The sequence below is a fragment of the Aquarana catesbeiana genome, linkage group LG03 (genome assembly GCF_042186555.1).
Source record: "Aquarana catesbeiana isolate 2022-GZ linkage group LG03, ASM4218655v1, whole genome shotgun sequence".
In the NCBI taxonomy this organism is placed as follows: Eukaryota; Metazoa; Chordata; class Amphibia; order Anura; family Ranidae; genus Aquarana; species Aquarana catesbeiana.
In genome coordinates, this window is record NC_133326.1 from 198328548 (window position 1) to 198349825 (window position 21278).

Sequence of the window (21278 nt, forward strand, 5' to 3'; positions counted from 1 at the left end):
TTTCTTTTGTAAACAATTACATTTTTTTCCACCCGAAGATTTTAACAAGAGTCAGCTGCTTACTAGCCTGGGCTATTGAGCAGTTTCTGGATCCGTTATTGTTGATATGGGTACAATGAGGACCATACCCAGACCCACAGGGTGGGGCCAGTCGGTAATTGCTTTTGGTGACTAGATCTTGCTTTATTTGCTCACCTTGGGAAGTAGTGCAACGTGTGTCAGTGACAGCAGGGTGATATTCAAGTCCTCCCTATTCTTCCCACATCCTGAAGACCCCTTTGAGAGTATGCCCACCATTACAGGGGAAGCTTGGACCCCTTTAGTAGGCCTAGTGTCCTGGATAATGTAAGGCAAGGGATCTTCTGCATGTTGGCACTGGTTCCTGGCTTTTATTAACACTATCTGCAGTGTGTAGCACATTATGCAGTTTCATAAGCAAATGATTTGCATCAATGAAATGTACTGATTAATTTATTTAGGTTTTATATACATGTACAGTTTGTGTTGTGATTGTGAGCGTATACCTGCCATTTTTCACTTTTCATGGAATCTTGTAAAATCTCAGGTTACCTGGGGAAGTTGTACCATTTTGTATCATTATGTTATTGCATTAGTTGTATTAGGAAGAATTAGGTGTGTTTCTTTGAGACACCTGGAAGTGTTTTAATGTTATAGCTCCTTCAGGCTTCATAAGAAATCTCCTTGCCAACTCCTCCCTTCTCCATGACTATGCCCTGATAGGTGGAACATGTTAGAATGGACATTCCCCTGGAAAGAATTTGTGGCTTTGCAGAATAAAGCTTTAGCTGCTTGTGATGACATCAGAGGGCGGCTGCTTGTTTCTTTAAACTACAAAGCATGAGCAGTTCCCTTTTGGCCCTGCACCTGACCCTGAAAGTGAGACAGCGGGTGGCGCAGGCTAGTGATTAAAGAAAGATTTCACACATTCCTTTCACCCCTCTTAGATACATTCCTTTACGCATTACATGTAGTTACATAGCTGGTAAGGTTGAATAAAGACACCAGTCAAACCAGAAAGGGGTAGGCGGGTGTGTGTGTGTGTGTCACTGTCACTTTCCATATCCCTGCATATTGTGCTTGATAAACTCGTGTAAACGTTTTATCTACACCAACTACTTACACCACCAACTGTGAAAAGGAGTTCCACATCTTAGGCTCCATGCACACTGGGCTTAAAAAAAAAAAAAAAGTCTGTTCACTTGGGAGTAATATATTATAATATATAGAGCATTTTTTGTACAAAGTCTAGATGGGTTTAGAAGAGTTAAGTTTTTTTTTTTTTTTTTTTTTTTTCTGCCAGTGAGCTCCAATCAGAAACGCAAACCAGAAGGTTTTTTTTTTTTTTTTTTTCCCTGCCTCTAAACGTTCAACTCAAAATATGGCTGTCTACGTCTTAATGTGCATGGACACATAGGATAACATTGAGCTGCTTCTACAGGCAGAACTCAAAACTCTTGTAGAAGCAATGTTTTTTTAAGCCAGTGTGCATGGAGACTTACTGCGCAAACTGTAATGCCCCGTACACACGGTCGAACTTTGTTCGGACATTCCGACAACAAAATCCTAGGATTTTTTCCGACGGATGTTGGCTCAAACTTGTCTTGCATAGACATGGTCACACAAAGTTGTCGGAAAATCCCATCGTTCTAAATGCGGTGACGTAAAACACGTACGTCGGGACTATAAACGGGGCAGTGGCCAATAGCTTTCATCTCTTTATTTATTCTGAGCATGCGTGGCACTTTGTCCGTCGGATTTGTGTACACACGATCGGGATTTCCAACAACGGATTTTGTTGTCGGAAAATTTTATATCCTGCTCTCAAACTTTGTGTGTCGGAAAATCCGATGGAAAATGTGTGATGGAGCCTACACACGGTCAGAATTTCCGACAACAAGGTCCTATCACACTTTTTCCGTCAGAAAATTCGACCGTGTGTATGGGGCATTAGGCTGGTTTCACACAGGCTGTCCGATCAGGTCTTGAAATCTATATTTGAGGACCCCGTTGTGTTGACTCTATAGAATGTAATTTACCAAGTCTCTGGAATGTCCCTTATCTCGGTGCAAACGCATAGTATTTTATAGCTGAAAGCTTGGCCTGCTTGGACCTTCTACCATCATCTATGCATGCCTTTTGATGAATGTCTATTTGGGTAATACCTTCATAAAATTATCAAGGAAGCCACTGGGAAGAAAGGTACTCCATCCCCAGAGAAATCTGCTGCTAGAAGAAAATTAAGCTGGGCTTGAGTGCTGCTTAACCATTCCTAGGAAGCCTTGGATTTTTATCAATGAATGGCTTCCTGTGGCTGAAGCGGAGATCATGACGTCATCTGTGTGCCTCTCCACCTCAGCCAATAATGGTATTAATTGATAACAAGGTTTAAGGAGCACTCGGCCTGACTTTTTTTTTTTTTTTCTTCCCCAGGCAGGAAGTTGGTGTACCACTGCAGATCTCTGTTTGATCAGATGCTTTCGAAGCCAGAGGAGAGATCTGGGATCTAAAAGGCCCCGGGTCTCTCCATAAAGAGGACCTGCAATGGCCCATGCCTTAACAAGGGATGTTTTTCATCCCCTTTTGATAACAATAAAGTGTTTATAAAAATAGTGTTAAAATTTAAATTAAATCAATAAATAAAAGATTTTTTTTAAAGTGCCCCTGACTTCCCCAAATACTGTAGCTGCTGACTTTATGAAGAGGACACTTACCTGCTTAGGGATCCAGCGTTGTCCACACCCAGGTCGGTTCTTCTCTCGTCTTTGGGTCCCCAGCCCTGCCATGTCAACCATAGCAGCCAGCTGTGACTCTTTGTGGCTTCTCCCAGTGCAAGTACGTGAGCCACGCTGCATCGTGGGAATGGTCCCGCAGTCTTCTGGGGCTGTGAGGCATCCCAGAAAGCTATTGGCAAAAAGGGGGGCCTAGACGATCCAAGCTGAAGTGGGAGCAGGTACCTATCAAAACTAAGTACCCAATTTCCCAAAAAAGATTTAAAGTGCCAAATGTGGTAGAGGAGGGGGGAGGGGAAGGACGTAAAAACGGAGATTTCCCTTTAGGGTGAAGTTCCGCTTTAAGATTTTGATCATATGGTGCTTGCCACTGTGTATCTGAACTAATGGGTAACAGATGTTGGGTAAATGGATTAATGCAAGATGGCCTTGTGCAAGTCAACGGCAAGATTGACAGAACAGACTTACAAATCCTTTGACAGGTGCTAAATTTTATATGTACTCATTTGTTTAATTGCTTGCCTGGTCTTCAGGTTTAAAGTGTATGTCCAGGTATTACCTCAAACCTCCCTGTCACCCTCTAGAACATATCCCAACATATTTTTTTCTTTTATCTTGGTAATGTTGAAGCAGTTTTAATTAGTCCACGTTACTCATTAGGCTTGATAAATTCTTGCAGGGGCAGCTGCTGGGGGTTCATTTTCTTTTGACATGGGTATGTCCCCAAGAATTACATCTCCAAAGAGCCCTTTCCCTACACACCGTATATGGAAATGCCTATGGGAAACATCTGCATCCTGCAGTTTCACAACAAAGGGAGTAAATGGCAGAATTGCATGCGACATTCAGGGAAAAAGGAAGTGTATAAGGACTTCCTTTTCGCCTGAACTGCTACTTGGCTTTTGCTCTTATATTTGTGGGCACACTGTAGATTAGATTGATTAGAGATTGGGTTGTAGTTTAACGATTGTACTTGCGCTCTGCATTTTCATAGGCTCATGTTATAGTCTGTTTTGGAAGGAATGGATTGCCCCCCCCCAAAGTGGATTCTCATATAGGGCTTGTGCAAACCAGGTGCAGTGTGGGATGTGTGGAAAATTGCAAATTTTTCCGTACTGCATGAGTGCCTGCTGCCTTCTGCAGGCGTCTGTTTGTGACTGTCAGAATGCATTGCGCCCTGCGATTCAAAAAATTATGCATGCACTACATTTTGCGCATCTAATGTGTGTAGGGCAGCCATTGAAATTAATGCATCAAACACAAGTGCTCGTACAAACTTTATGAAGTGAATGAGCCCTCAAAGTTTTTCATACAAAAAGAGAGAACTAATGCGAATGAGGACTTAAAAGGTACCATATCTTTGTATAAAAAGTCAATAGTTTATTATTCAATTCTTAAAAACCTATGGCATTTGAAAAATATAACAGTATTGCACATAAACATAGCAAGTACATAAGATACTAAAATGCCATCACTCATCAGACTTGGACGATGAATTGCATTTGCTCACTGTGACTTTGACACGTTTCAGGGGTCCATGCCTGCTTCATCAGGAAGATGGCAACAGTCACGCTCTATAATAGTAAACCATATAATCGTTGAGATAACAATGTAGTGAAGATTAATCCATACAGGTTTGTCCTCCCTATTGGGGAGCAAAAAATATTACATACCTGTACTTTACATGTAAAACAAAGTAATGCACACCACCTCCAACTATACACATTCTGGAACAGATAGGTCAGCTCATTCATTATTCCACTCTGAGTCAACGGACCCAAGTAGATGGCAAGTTCCCAAAGGGACTAACATTCAGTCTCATATAAAGGTACTGGAAATAAAAAAAAGAGTAATATGATAGTATGGCTTAAATCAGTAGAGGAATATGCCTGCTGAAAAGAGGGGGCAATGCTCGATCATCTTCTTGTTGTATTAGCAATATATGTATGGTGCTCCTAAATAGATGAGCACCATTTATAATAAATCCAATTTAATGTCATCATTGGGGGCCCACATTTTCCAAACTACACCCCTACACCCCAAGAGGGAGCTGAGAGTAGGGGTGTAGTTTGGAAAATGTGGGCCCCCAATGATGACGTTATTAATTTGGACTTATTATAAATGATGCTCCTCTATTTATCTTGACGCTTATATTGTTTACTATAATAGAGCTTGACTCTTTATCTTCCTGATGAAGTGAGCATGGACCCGTGAAACACGTCGCAGTCACATCAAGTAATTCATTGTCTAAGTCTGAGGATGAGTGATGAATTGTAGAATAAACTATTGACTTTTTATATAAAGATATGGTACCTTTTTTTAAAGTACTCATTCACATTAGTTAGGTCTTTTTGTATATACAAGTTTCTAAGGATGTTGGTCCTGTCAACTGCTTCAAAAGTGATAGTAGAAATTGTGGTTTGATGCGCCATGGTGAGCAGCATTTAGCTGTGTTCTGGTGATGAATAATGTTGGCAGTGTAAAGACTATGGAGCGTTAATCTGTCACATGCTTTACATGGGTGTGGATAAGCTTGGAGATTTAAGGATGTACTGCTCAGACTATGTCTGAAATTCTGCAGATTTGCTTGTTTGCTCAATGTCTTCCTTCTTTGTACATTTCAGGGAACTGAACAGTCATGTTAAAGTAAAGCAGAAAACTGCTGTACTGAACATGTTAAGGAGACTGGACAAGATCCGGTTCAGAGGTCAGAAGCGAGAAGAGTTTCCCGACTTGGCTGAGTCTCCCAATGCTTCCGATACAGAATGTGGAGATGATTTCCTTCTAAAAATACCTCGAACTTCGAAAGAGAATGAAGAGCTAAAGGACCCTGTGAGTATTCCAATATTTTTTCATGATTATGATGTGTGTTTTTTTTTTTTTTTTTTTTATTGTATAGTTGTATTCAAGCACTGTCCAAGTTTTAAATGGAAATATTAACTAGTAAGGTGTTTGTAGCGAGGGCTCATTTATGCTAGAGTACAATATTTTCAGCTGGCCTTGTATAAGATGTTGGTAGACATGCATGTGTTTTTCAGTTCACCACAAAAGACTAAGGTTCTTAAAATTAAAACAAAAACATTTTTATGACAAAAGAACCTGTCAAAATGTTATATGCAAGCCTGAATATGTACCCTTAAATTAAAATTTTACAGGCTTTCATATAGAGGGTGGATGGTTACCCACTTTTTAGCTTTACTTGTTACTGAATGGCTTGTGGAATTGAGGTGCTAGCCCCTAAGGTCTTGATGCCTCGAAAATTGCCTGAATTCCTTCTGATAATACACTTTACTTCCACCTATCTAGCTATTAGAGTATCAAACACATAGCCGTGTACAGGGCTCTGGCATGTGATACTGTTTGGCACATTCAGGAGACGGCATGTGTTGTCAGCATGCAGTCGGGCCGTTGGCAGAGCAGAACTTTTCATAGTCTTCCAGAAGCCCAATCTTGATGTGTTATATTTCAGAATCAATAATGCATGCCTTTTCTAAGAGTGTAGTGAATAAGCCAGTTTATGTAGTTGATGCTGTCATCTTTATTGCTTATTGAGCCGAAGAACTTTCTTTCACCTAGCCAGCAGATCCCCCAGCTGAGATCCTCCTCTCTGCAACCGCTGCAGGGGTCTGGTGCCCGACATGTTGCCTTGTGACAGCTGTTAGCTCTTCTGGGTGCAAGTGCTACTAGGCCTGCCCCCCTCCTCCTTTACTGACTGGTACTAGTATAGTGCTCCCAGTGCCTCCTGGGATATGCACCTCATGCATCTCAGGAGGCACTGGGGGCAATGACGTCACTCGCCTAGGCGAATGTCAAAGAATGGGGGGCGTGCTGAGACCTTTTGAAGAGAGGAAAAAAAAAAAGACCGATATCTATCTGTATTACGGAGGCGGGGGTGGGGGCTAGTGGTGGGATGGAGAAGAGAGAAGAAAGTAAGTGCTATGGAAGGGTGAATATCAGCTTTGTTATCCTCCTTATTTTACAGGCCTCAGATTACCTTGCCTACTTTTTTGGTAGCCAGACGGCTAATGCAAAGAAACTTAGGTTTGAATTCCGTGGATGTATGATGTCTTTATCATTACTTGGCAGTTACTAAGGAGTTCAGAAAATCAATTGCTTCTCATTCATGAGTATACAGAAAAGGTCACGTTTCTAAGGGATCCAAAGCAAGATGGCTAAAAACAGCAATTTAGGGGTTATACAAAGTTATTAAGGTAATCATACTTTTTAGAAGTTTAGCACATTCTACAAGTTCTTGGGCTGGTGCATCTCTGGAGCAAATTTGCAAGGCTGCATCATGGCCAAGTTGGTCCACTTTCATCCCTTATTGCTTGGACCTGTTCTCTTCAGCAGACTGGACCTTTTGGGAGGGAAGTCCTTCATGCTGTAGTCCCACCGTAGTCTGGCAAGTTCACGTTTATCCTCTCAGGTGCAGTCCTAGAAGCAGACTGGGGAAAACTAAAATTAGTATTACCGTTCCCTCACTACGTTTTGTTTTTTTATGTCTTTTAATCTATCCTATGTTTCTCTTGGAAAACTTGAGATGCAGCCCTGTGGGATCCTAATTAAAAACTTCTCATTTGAAGTGTTTCCTGTTCTGGTGGGGGTAACTTTTTTTTTTTTTTTTTTCTCTCTCAGTTGCTGTTTTTGAAACAGAGTTGCCGATAACACAAACTCATTGACATGGAACTCTTGCTAATAAATTTGTGAATTTAATTTGTTTTCAGGGTTGGTTCACACCAGAACGCGGTGTGGGTTAGGCTCATTCCATGCACGTTTACTGCATCTACTTCGGGTGACAATCTATTCTTATTGATGCTCCAAATGCAGATTGCAAATACAATGCGTTTGCCTACACCAGAACTCGTGGTACTGCACTACCATGGAATTTGGTGCGGTGCCTTTTGAAAAAGTAATGCATGCACTCTTTTTATGCAGTCCATTACAATCCCATCCCATTCAAACGATTCAGGTGTAAACTGGCCCATAGAAATATAGTCAAACCACTAAGAATGGGCGGGTTCGGATCGAACCCACCAGGAAGCCACCACTGCACTCCGCCAGTCATAGGCAGCATGTGTATGTGCAGCTGCCGGTCAGGAAATGACTCACTGCGTATTTTTTTAAAATGCAATACTACTTATAGTTTATTGTTTTAAAAAAAGTAAAATAAAATTAGACAGTATTGTAAGTAACAGTGACTTGGAATCAATGAAACCTGGCAGAGGTTCTAACTTTTCTTTAGGAAAAAACTGAACTTTATACCTAGGGTGACATTTATAAATGTTTTTACACTGGATTCACACAACTTGCACCTGAGATTTTGCATTTTTTTCTAATTGGATCCAGTTGGAAAAATGTATGAACCCTGAGTTAATGTCATGTGTTATCCTTGGGCAAACATTACTGGCCAGTAGGGCTGAAAGAACTAATTGATTACTATTTTCATAATCCATTAAGCAGCCAGCCGATTGGTGGGCCTACATACAGAATGCATTATTTGTTTACATATCAGGAAATACAGTGCAGCACACATACAGCTCAGTACATCATCCATACACGTGCTTGTGAATGTGTGATGAGCAATGCCTCATGGGACATGTAGTTCTGGGCAGGAAGTGAGTGGTTCTAAAGGCAGAAGTTTTCTTTACCTTGCTGTTGGGGCACTCTATACTGTACTTAACGCAAAGCAAAAAGCAGTGTAGAAACAGATCAGAAGCAAACTACATAGGGTGTGTACCGAGCCTTATGCTGACCACACGATCAATTTTCAGACAAGAATATTCATATGAAAAATCTTTGTACATGCGCTGAATGAAAGAATGTTTGAAATTTTCACTTGCTTTTAACATTCTGTTTTAAAATGAATGTAATTTCTGAACAAAAACCACATACACTGTTTTAAAATTCCTTTGAACAAGAAGTTTTCTAAATTTTGCTGTCACTGTGGTTGAAAACGAACGTCGATTTGACCCCCACTAACGAAAAAATCGAACTAACGTATCAAAAATCGAACGAACGTTCTTAAAATTACATTTTTTTTTGCAGTTAGACATTTGTTTTTGTATGGCCAGCATATAATATATTACAGTTCTGTTTGAAAATCTGCAAAAGAGTCTTAACTTTTTTTTTTTCTTTAAAAAAAGATCTGAGTTTGATGATATTTACCAGATTCAACCTCTAATAGTATATACAGTATATCTTTTCTGTCTGTTATTCTCAGAGGATTAGAGATTTTGCTCTCTAACCGTATAGTTGGTGATTTTTATTTACTAAAAACAAAAATCCAGACGCACAGACCAGAGGCCAAGTGAAAAGTCAAAAAGAAAAATTAAATGTAGCTGTGGCCGCTGCTGTCCAAAACTCAAATAGACAAATGAGGACAAAAGATATAATCAAAGGGGTGAACAGTACTGATCAGCAGACCTAAATAGGACCCTCAGAGGCAAAGTAAAAACTTTTTATTATTGTTACAAAAATAATAAAATGTTCACCAAGGCATACAGCAGTCAATTGATGGTCATGCAGGGACTTGGATTAAAAAACTGACAGTACCTGGAGGCAGAAGCCGCATGGATGACAGGGCCTTGGGGAAACCCAGCACAAAGCTGTTGGACAAAGAACACAGGAGCACCGCTGGTGGGGGGGTCCGTCCAGGACCATAAGGCCAGGGGTCCGATGAAGGGGGAATACAGTATACAGCAGCTGCTTGCACTGTGTACGGAACCTGGAAGTGATGTCACAGCCTGGCGGAAGTCAGCCAAAGGAATCCAAAGAGTATGGACAAACCCTGCTGCTGGGGCCAATTAGGAACTGTCGATGCCAAGGGAGCAGAGAGTCGCACTTTGCTGACTGGAGACACTACATGTTTCAGGGACATGCACCTTCTGCAGGTTATCTGATTAGTCGGCTGAGTGTGAAGATTAAAAAGGGAAAATGACCCGGAAGTAGAAGTGTGGGAGGGGGAGGAGCTAGCAGCCCCTGTCATCCATACAGCCCCACCCACCCGAGTGAATAGTAACAATACCCAGTGCACAATACTTTATCAACAATTGCATATCTTAAAAATGTACTGTTAAAAAGTAATATGTTAATAATAATAAAAAATGTATATAATAAAACTAAAAACAATAATAATCCTAATAATACACATGCATAAAAATCTATATCGCATATATATATATATATATATATATATATGTGTATTTTGTATAATCCACACAATACCAGGAAGTACAGTGGTATAGTGGTCAGCACTCTCACCCAGCAGCAAACGAGGGCCGTTGGTTCGAACCCTGACCATGACACCACCTGCCTGGAGTCTGCACGCTATCCCTGTACCTGCATTGGTTATTAATAATAAATAATAGAACATTTTAAATACACAGATAATGTCTGTATCTCAGAAAATGCAAAAAACTGATAAACGGCTAAGGTATATTATATAACTGTACGAACTTCAAGTCCCTCGTTCAACCCATTGGGAGAAAGAGCATTGAGCTTATATTATCCACATGGTTTCACTTTGGCATAGACGCAGAAATCTTTCGTTCTCCGTCATGCCACCCGAAGGTGAACATTTTATTATTTTTTTTTTTTTAACAATAATAAAAAGTTTTTTTACTTTGCCTCTGAGGGTCCTATTTATGTCTGAATAAAGTGAGTGGTGATTGTGCTGTGATAAAAAGGGGAAGGGGGGAAGGGGCTAGCTCAAATGTATAGAGAGGTGAGTGAAAAAATATATATATATATTTTTTTTAAAAGTATAATAAGCATGAGGGCTAGTATCCTACTAGCACATGAAAAATATTGTAAATACTGAAACAAAAGAAAAGAAAGTTCTCAGTGCAAAAGGGCTAGTATCATACTAGCACATATGTGGTAACTCAGCAAATTTTTATTAGTGACTCCAAGTAAATAAATAAATGGTGAACAATCCCACCACCTAGTAGTACAAAGTGCTCAAACAATGAGTCATCAGTTCCAAAAAGGCAAGTCCACAAGCCACAGGAAAGGGAAAAAAAGTCTTCAGTGGGGACACCTCTGTGCTCGCAAGCAGCTCACCTTACTGCTGCAAGACAACAGCTTGTAATCCAATAACAAATCACCAGCAAGCAAAGGTCCCATCCAGTAGTTCAGGCGATTCGGGTGGTGGGTGTGCAGGATGGTATATAAAAAACATAAGCAGACAGTATATAGTATAACGCCGTGGCGGGCAGAGTGGAAAAAGGGACAGGACACAGAAGGGGGATGCACTCCCTTTTGTAAAATGAGTGTGGGCGTCAATCCAACGAACGCCGAGTTCGTATACCTCAAAAGGGTGTCTTCAAACCGTCCCCATTTCCTCAATGCTCGTCACAATGGGATGAATATATGTGGAGTGTTGGAAGAGAGTGCACATAGCGTGATCCCGTATATAAATCAGTTTATTAGGTTAAAAACAACATAGTACACTTACATTTAGCAGAAGGCTATAGCAAAAAACATCCATGAGCACCGAGCTCGTATCCTGTCGTCAGTCTGTGACAGTTCCCGTGATCCAATCCTGACACGCATCGTCACGTCACGTGACTTCATCTCTATACATTTGAGCTAGCCCCTTCCCCTTCCTCTTCCCCCCTTCCCCTTTTTATCACAGCGCAATCACCACTCACTTTATTCATACCACTTTTGTCTGTTTGGATCAGCCATTTAGGTGTTGCAGCAGTGCCCCTTAGCATAGGTAGTTCTGACAGCACAGGAGTTTCTTCATCATTTACCTATTTATGTCTGCTGATCAGCGCTGTTCACCCCTTCAATTATAGGTTATTTACATTTACCACTACATATAGATATTAATAAATTGCCTGTTTTTTTTTTTTAAACTTTACATATTAACGAAATTATACACCACATTTTTTTTTTTTTAAGGTTATTAACCAATTAAGCGAAACAATAATTGGCCAACCATACGATTTGGAAAATAATCGTTAGTTGCAGCCCTACTGTCCAGTGTACTAAAACAAATCCGTTACGCTTCTTCCTTTTTTTTTTTTTTTTTTTTTTTTTTTAATTCTCTAGCCTTTTGTAGTAATTTTAGAATGGTCTTGAAGCACTAACATATCCTACATTTTTTTTTTTTTTTTTTTAGGCCAGCCTTTGCTTAAAAGGATTTCTCTGCTTTTGGTCCTCATGCACACGGGAGATTAAAAACACTGCTTTTATGGGCTTTTGACCCTTCTTTCTTCTTCTTTCTTCTTCTTTCTTCTTCTTTCTTCTTCTTTCTTCTTCTTTCTTCTTCTTTCTTCTTCTTCTTTCTTCTTCTTTCTTCTTCTTTCTTCCTCTAAACACCCCTCTGTTGGCCTATGTGTCTGTGCACACATAGGCGTTTAGAGGCAGAAAAAAAACGCATCTCCAGCACGTTCAGGAGAGGAGTGCTTGGGCAGAAAAAATGTCAAATGTGCATAAACACTAATGCGTTAACGAATTCAAAAGGTCAGAAAATGTTAATATTCTGGCCAATAAATTGCATTAACATGCATTCCATATTCAGCTTTAGGAGTGTGTTTGTTTGTTTTTGTTTTTTTTTTTTTTTTTTTTGTGGTTTTTTTTTTTTTTTTTTTTTGTGTGTTTTTTGTTTTTTTTTTATCCACTATGTTTTCCTCCCCTGGAGCAAAGGCATTCAGAGGAAAATAAAAAAAAGTCCTGTATACCTGAGGCCTAAGCTACCTGTCAATGTTGATTGAACAGAGTCTCATGTGAACATTGTGGCTTTCTTGGACAACACTTGTGATCAGCAGGCCAGCATTCTCCAATGAGGTTTTAAAAAGTATGGCTGAGTATACTCTGATACATTATTTTTCTTCAGCCTATAGTTTGAGAGAATCTAGCAGTTTCTCCCAGCTACACTATAAAGCACGGATGCCTGAATTACCCTGGCAGTGGCTGTCCTGATAGTGGCTGCATCTCAATGGTTGTGGTCATCGTTGGCTGACAATTTTCCAGCCAGCGCCTTCAAACTTTCCAGTCAACGAATCTTGGGGAAGAGGGTGGTGGCAGGGTTACCCACACAGAAAATTTCATCTGGTTCATCAGTGTGTGGCCAGCTAAATTCCGTAACAAAACAACCATTTGCTAAACCGGTTCAGCAGGGGCTGGCTGAGATTTGAACCATATATGGGCAGGCTGATTGTACCCAAGTCAGTTCATCGATCGACTTTGGTACAACCAGCATGATGGGTCTCGCAATTATTGCCAACTACCATGGCCACTAGCAATAATCAGTGTGTGTTTTCCCAGCAGGGGCAGCTCCCCGTGCCCCCTGCTGATGGCTCCATGAGAGGAATTCCCTCATCAACACTGAATGTGTTGATGGGGAAACCAAGTGATATTTTTTTTTTATTCTTTCCTGCAGTCTGTGGTTGGCGATGGGTGGCTCCAGATAATGAAAGACTTTTGCTGATATCAGTGTGACTGATCTTTGTACATTTTGGATACTATTAGGCCTCTTGATTGTGACCCGAAGGAACGGATTTTAGGTCCCTTTCACCCAAAGGGTCTGTTTTTCAGCCAGTCCCGATTGGACCCTCCATTCTCCTCTATGGAGTGCAGGATGTAAAAACACTTGTCCTTGCCCTGCTACCTCCTGGGTCCGATCTGATACGGCATAAAAAAAAAATGGAAGGGGATCCGTTCCCCCTATGGCTGATCGGATCATAGGGCATTCGGGTGTAAACGAACAGCCAGTCTGTTTTCATCCGGCTGCCCATAGAGTAGAGCAGGCTGTGTCCATGTCCTCTCTGCAGACGCAGACCTATCATCTGGCTGCTCCTCTGCGGTCCCCTTGCTGAACAAAACCTAGATTTGGCCTGTGTGAAAGGGGCCTTTTATGTGTCTCAGCAGAAAACAATGTAATATTTGAGTCATTGTGGAGTAGAGCCAGAAGCTGCTGTACTCTGTAATTATTTAGTCAGTTGATTTAGAAGCACAATCATTGTACAGGCTTGAATGTCTTGGGCTGCATTCACACCTGAGCGTTTCAAAGTTGCGCGCTTTTACGGCATTTTAAACAGTGTTTTTGCTGCAATTTTGTATAGGTCAAAAGGTCACCAATGTAAAAAGCAGAAAAACATCTGTAATCTGCCCCAAAAAAGCTCATTTTTTTTTTGAGCTAAAGGTGTTTTTCAAGGTGTTTTTTGCTTCAGGTGACAAAACGCTCAGATGTGAACAGGTGCCATTGAAATGAATGGGATTTTGTTTGTTGGGCGTTTTTCAGGCGTGTTTTGGGGTGTTTTACAAGCTGAAAACGCTCAGGTGTGAATTCAGCCCTTATGTCTGGATTCCTAAGTGTTTCCTGCTGCACACACATTACATTCAGAGTAGTAAGTAAGTAAATGACAGGCTATGGGCTGCATGAATGATGAAGCAGCTTGTGTTTCTTTAAACATGTAATTTTGTTTTATGAAATCACAGTGTGCAATGTACTTTTCAAATAATATATCAGTGTCGCGTGGTGAGGCTTTATGCGGGTCCTTAGTGTATACTATAATTGCTGATTTACTCCCTCACTTTTGGAGGCAGAGAAATTCACGTGTAATAATCCACAAAGGTAAAATGTAATGTGCTGCAGCCAGTTCATCCTTTGTGTTTGTGTCTTGGTAATATCTATATCTGAAGATCTGTCGGTGAGATTCTGACCAGACTGGGAGGATTCTCCAGGTCCTGCAGTGCTCTCACTTGGGTCCCACCCTTGCTTCATATTTTTATTTTTTCTTTAAGATCATCCGTGACGTTGCATATTCCCTTACTGCTGCAGGAATGCTGACAGTAGTGGGCTGCGCCTGCGTGTGCTGTGGAGTCCTATTTCTTTCACTCTCCAAGCTGTTTAAAAAAAAAAGGCTTTCTGCTCTAGTTCATAGCTGCCCAGAATGCTGCTGTTCTACTTTCCCTGTCTTATCTGATACTACAGGATTTGTGTTCTGAGCACAGATCAAGAAATAAGGTTAATACTGCTTTGTTATTTACTAGCATTGTTGAGATGAAATGACAAACCAGTATATTTAATACAACAGCTGTTAGTATTTTATGGTTTGCATGACAGCGTACAGAGGATGCTGCTAATTTTTACTGTGTATATAACCTGACTTTGCATCTTACTTGCCAGTGTTTGCCTCATATATATGGAATAGTTAATATTATCTGTGTAACTCCTTCTTAGGCTGGTTCAGGGACCATCATCATGGCATCTGGAGTATCAGAATTTAACCGGACAGAACTTGACCGACTCAATGAGATTAAAGGGCATCTGGAAATTGCCTTACTGGAAAAACACTTCCTGCGTAAGTACTGTTTATTCTTCACAAAATATTTGTTGTCAGGAGTGTCCTGCGTATATAATGGATTACACCACTGATGTAGTTCACTATGCAGTTGGCTTATTGATGCATTATTTGTTCTAGACTGATTAGTCATGTGACATGTGCCATTTTTCAAATGCCATTCATTAGTGTATAAAGAGATTTATAGCACATTTGCATGAGCTAAAAATCTACTTACACTTGTGACGTGGGTACAATATGCAAGCACAAACATTGATTTGCATATGTTAGAGGTGATTTGGAGTTTTTTTTTTTTTTGTACTTTCTTGGACTATAGAAATGTAAACCTTGAACTGTATGAAAGTCATAAAATCATTTGTCAGCTGTGGTTGGATTGCTGCATTCTACTTTCAATTATAATTTAGTTGGTGTCTTTGTCACACTTTTTTTTTTTTTTTTTGCCAAATGTACACAGACAAAAAAGGTTACAGACAGTAGTGCATGATAAACTGCAACATTACATCACCATCCCTCGTAGTCACACTTATTTATATATATATATATATATATATATATATATATATATATATATATATATATATATATATATATATATATATATATATATATATATATATATATATATATATATATATATATATATATATATATATAATTTTTTTTTAGTGCACTATACCTAAACTTCTCAAATGATTAGGGGTAGTGCACTAAAACAATGATAGAAGTAAGCTGCAAGGGTGGGTGCTTGCTATCTGCAGCAATTCGACTTTGGAGATGTTAATATTGTCAGCAGGCTTGTATGAGCAAATTGACCGTATTTTAAGAGTTTATGCTTTCTGGCAAGTTTCCCTGGAAGGTCTGGTTTCGGGAATACACACTTAAGTTATTGAATGTGGACAACTATGGCTGGAATAGATTGAAATGCTGCCAACCACTGGCTGATTCCTGCCAAAAATCTGCTACTTGGGCATTTGAGAATACTTCCACCTGTAAGTGCAGTCTTGCAAAACATAGAGGTTGGAACAAGGTCATGCACAAAAGATCAGGGTGGATTTTTCCCAAAATACATCACAGGGCTATTTAGAGGTGTAGTATGCAATACCCATGTTTTCTATTGTATTGAAGCTGAAGGGGTGTGTAATTATTTATTGGCTATATACACATTTCCTTAAAGGGGAATGGGATTAATTAGACACTTGTGCGACTTCGGACTGCAGAGTCGCATGACAAGTCGTACCCCATGATTTCCAATGAGTACCATTCATATCTGTGCGACTTCAAAGTAGTCCCTGTACTACTTTGGCCTGACTTTGATGCAAGTTGAAGTCCATAGACCTCAAGTTTACACAGGCATTCCCTAAAATCACGCGACTTTCAAGTCGCGGCAATGTGAAAGGGGCCTAAAGCTGCACTCCTGGATAAGCAAGCTGTCTAAATACACGAGGTGTGTGTATTCCCACATAAGTCTCGGTTCAAACTGGTGCGATGCAGGAACCCTGCGAATCCAGTGCTGGTTCCCGCATCGCATCTGAGTCGCACAGTGGTTCACACTAAGATCTGCAAACTGCTGGGGGTGTCAATGTGAAGATAATGACACTCCCCAGATCGGTTTGCAGTGCAAACTGTGAAATGGTGCAGTAATCGGATTGCATGGGTAAAGTGAACACCCATGCGATGAGGTTCCAGTGCGGACCAAAAAAGGGTCCTGCACCATTTTGGTGCGAATGCGATGTGATTTCAGCCATACAGCTTGTATGGTTGAAATCGCATTGCACTGACCTCAAATGTGATCTGCACAGCGATGTATGGCATTGCACTAGTGTTAACCGGGCCTGAATTTGGCTGTCCTTCTTTTCAGTGTGTGTCTTCTAGATCTGTAGAGTAATTTTGGTGTGAAACTTCACCTCTTACAGGAAGCTCATGCACAAAGACTAGTCACTGCTGCTGTGTCTCCATGTAAAGTGTGACTGGTCTTGTATGCACCCCTCTAGTTTTCTGCAGGCAACCTGTAGTGGGTGGGCCTTTTGGGTCCCTCCCACATCTCTGCTCTGTTCAGGTTAGGTGCAGCACACTGATGTCATGGCTATGTTTTACCAGAGATTAACTTGCTTTTCAAAGGACTTGAATGAATTTATATCCTTTGTGTTTGTTGAGCAATATATTGAAATGAGTCTTTGTGCTTATGTATTGAAAGTGTCAATAAACCCAAATTAAAAATAAGCCATTTATGGTTTCCTCCTGTTAATCCTAGAGCCCAACCCCCCTCCTTTTTTTATTTTCATGCATTCATTTTAACCTTCTCTGACCAGTCCCTTTTTACTTCTCTTGGTCTGATGTCTGTCCACTTCTGAATTCTAAAGGGGATCCCTCTGTTAGCTGGCCAATGGTAATGGGAATTGTCCATATCATGCAGGTACTAAACAGAAGTATGCAATTTTAATGTACCTAAATTACCTGATGATCATGCCGGCCGCCTCAGCTAACTCGGTCATCGCAAAAATAAGCCCAGCCTACTTTTTGCTATACTGTTGTGCTTTCCCTTTATCAGTGTACAGGATGCTGTGCTGATGTATGGTACACTCTAAGGCCCCTTTCACACGGGTCAGATCCACTCAGCGGGAGATTGTGCCGTTGATCCCCCGCTGAGCCGGCAGATGACAGATCCGTCTCTGCTCACTGTGCAGGGACGGACCTGTCAGAGCTCTGCTGTTCTCTATGGCGAGATCGGATGAAAACTGACAGGCTGTCAGTTTTCATCCGATCCGCTAGACGGATGGCGAACATATCGCCATTCGTCTGTTTTGAGCGACTCTTGTCAGATCGGATGGCAGGGGAGTGTCATCGGGCACATCTCCTCTGATATCCGCCTGCCCATACAAGTCAATGGGTGGCCCGATCAGATCCACCTTAAAAACAGACAAGCGGAATTTTTGCGAGCCAATCGTGTGAAAGGAGCTAGTGGTTTGCCTGTGATTATACAGACACCAGCAGGTTGAACGAAAAAAAAACTGACCGATTGCTACATCACATAGTGTGTTGATGCAGCAATCTCTCCAGCTGAGCTATTTTATTCTGACGGGGATTCCCCCTCGGTAAAATACTCTGATCTGTGCTTGCAGCCATTGGCTGCAAGTGCTGATTGAAAGCTGCTTTTCCAGTAAGACCATTGGACAGAGGCCAGTCATTAGACTGTTTTCTGTTAGACAGTGGTACACATATACTGAAAGTCAGCCAGTTGTGGAAAGGTGAATTGCGAGTGGGAAAAAAATTAAATGAGGCTGTCCTCTGCCTCATAAGTACCATATGGTAAATATATCGGAACTATAGTATGCTTGCCTGTAGCTGGAATTCAGTGCTTGACATTCCTACACTGGTTGTGTCACCTGTTTGAATCCAGTTCTGTGGCATTCCTCCAGTGCTTTCATCATCTTACTGTTTCTACATTACTGAAATATTGCACCTCCAATGGATACTTCCGTGTAGATTCTTTATGCTGTTTAGGATACATACACAGCACAAAAAGTGCTCTGTATGTAACATTTGAGCGTTAATGCAGCCCATTGGTTGCTAGGAGGTAGGCAGCTTTTGCACTCGGATAGGGTACATTTATGCTATACATTATTATATACTGGCACAAATGTTTACACGTGTACAGTGTAAAAAAAGCACCCCATATTTAGGACCTCCGATGCAGATTTTCAAATGTATTTTTTATTTTTACAGATCTGAATGCAGAGCAGATTTATTGATCTTTACACAGGTGTGTGCATGGACTCATAATACACCTGTATTCAGATCTGCAACAGAAAAAGACACTTATGATAAAAACTCTTAATGTGTGCATGGGCCTTTGTAATGGTATTGGACATCAAGGCTGGCTGTTTTCTGATATAGGCACCTTTTTGCAGCCATGTGCCCTTATACTAGTATGCAAATTAAAAAAAAAAAATGTTAACCTTGTATTTCAACAAGCTCAGAATTGATCTATTTGGTTAGAAGTTTTTTTGATTTGAACACTCATACTAGTGTTTCACCTGGATCTGCGTCCTTCCACAATTTACAAACTCCCTGTTGCGCATGTATGTGACTGGCAGCCTTGGTAAAAATTGAAGAGAAGGGTGTAGCCAATCTTGATTTTGTATTTGAAAAGTTGCAAAATTTATACTTAAGAGCTCCAGTTGTTTTTGTGTTTATTAAAAATCAGCAGCTACAAAAAGTGTAGCTGCTGACTTTTAATAAACACACACTCACCTGTGCCAGCATCCAGCGATGTTGTCACCCAAACCGTCGCTTCTCTCCCTCTCCTCTCAGCATTTTAATTGTGGGCACTCGGCTGTGACAGCTTGTGGCTTCACAACCAGGTGTGTACTGCGTTGCACCTGCTTAATGGTCCGGCAGTCTTCTGGGACTTTGACGTGTCCCATAAGACTGCAGGGAGGGAGGGCTGGGGAGAGGAGGACTTCCACTCGGATCGCCTAGGCCAGTGATGGCGAACTTTGGCACCCCAGATGTTTTGGAACTACTTTTCCCATAATGCTCTTGCACTCTGCAGTGTAGTTGAGCATCATGGGAAATGTAGTTCCAAAACATCTGAGGTGCCAAGGTTCGCCATCACTGGCCTAGACCCTAGGGAATCTGAGCGAAGTGGGAAGCGGGTACCTGTCAACTAGGTATCTGCTCCCCCCATTACATGCCAAATGTGGCAGGGAAGAGGGTGAGGAGTGCTTAAAGCGCAACTTCCCCTTTTGGGTGGAGCTCCGCTTTAAAGTAGAATTCCAGGCTCTAACAAACTAAGCCTAAAACTGCTCCCACCCATCTTCTAACTCCTATATTACAGTGTAGAATGGAAGATGCCTATACTTGCCTATTCTCAGGGAACTCCGATCTGGTCATGTGATCGTGTTCAGTGTAGAGGAGAGGGCACTGACAGCAGATGGCATGCCAGGGTAGTGACATCGCTCATAAGCTTACTATGGGGCATCTGTTGAGAGCTATCCCTCCCAATGGCGGCTGCTCCATTAGGGGCTTATAGGAGTCGCCCCCCCCCCCCCCCCCCCCCCCCCCAAATCCATGCGCCCGGCCCCTAATTCACATGCAGGGCACCGGACGCATAGATTTCAATGTGGGTTTTTTAAATTTTTTTTATTAAAGCATATGATTAGAGCCTGAGGATCTAATTGGCTTCAAAAAAGCGTGGGCTCGGGGCGCAGGGCACTGTGCCCTGAGGCCACCCAGTTGTGTGACAATAGCGAATTAATATTCGCTATAGCCTTCCTGATTCTCCTCCCAGCCAATCTGGAAGTGGGTCTTGAGAAACGATTGGCTGTGAAGAGAAGCGACTGTATTGGCCGTCGAGGAGGAGACGCAGGCCTGCGATCTAGTGTGGGGTTTGCCGAGCGACGGGGGTGGGGGATTGAATGACCGACCGAATGGGGGGTGGTGGGTTCGACTGACTGCCCGGCCAGTCAAACCCACCAAAATGCCATGGACCAAAGTGCCCTGATGCTAGAAAAGCATCAGCATCTTCAGGGTAGTTGGTATAGGAGCCAGATGGGAGGTGGGGGGGGGGGGGTGGTTGGGTAGGAGTGCCTTTAAGCTTAGAGGCTGGAATTACACTTAAGTTAGCAAACTTAAGTGCATAGGTATTTATTGTACAAATCTACATGCGGGGGGTGGGGGAGATTTAAGTAAAATTTTAGCTGTGATTTGATTTTTTTTTTTCTCTTGGCTGACAATGTAGTACTTTGTAATGGATTGATGTAGTTAGGTAAAATTATAGAGCATTATTGAAGCTACTCATTTTACGCTGTACTGTACTTCCTGGCACTTTATACAAGGCCACACATCTCTGATCCTGTAAATATTAATTACTGTTTGCTTGAACCCCTTTCCTCATCCTAGCAAAGATGCCGGGAACAAAAAAGCTCATTGGCGACAAAAGTCCTTGTGTTCTGTAAAATACATTTAGGTCTAGTAGTTGAGAGCATTAGTATGTATAGACAGTCGTGTCTGCTTGTAGCAGGCATTGACAAGCAGTCTGATTTTTGAGCAAGCTTAAAATGGGGCTAGTGTGTAAAATTCATATACCTTTACTGCATGGCTTGACAAGTTTGCTTTAAGTCTAGGAGCCAGCTAAAAAAGTGGAAAAAAAAAAAAAAATTGGCTTCTAACTAACAAAACTATATTTTCAATGTCAAAACCCCTTCTCTTATGT

At 41.3% G+C, this 21278-nt stretch overlaps 1 protein-coding gene across 2 annotated transcripts in view; it reads left to right on the forward strand.

Moving 5' to 3' along the window:
* The window catches only part of GRAMD4 (GRAM domain containing 4), a 206808-nt gene that overhangs the window by 50708 nt on the left and 134822 nt on the right, over positions 1-21278 (forward strand). The window contains exons 2-3 of one of the 2 annotated variants that reach the window (XM_073619708.1): positions 5375-5582; positions 14944-15064. In XM_073619708.1, coding sequence (XP_073475809.1) covers positions 5375-5582; positions 14944-15064 — 329 coding nt within the window. Of the gene's footprint in view, positions 1-5374; positions 5583-14591; positions 14728-14943; positions 15065-21278 lie in introns of those variants that run through there. The other variant, XM_073619709.1, reaches the window with a different exon arrangement.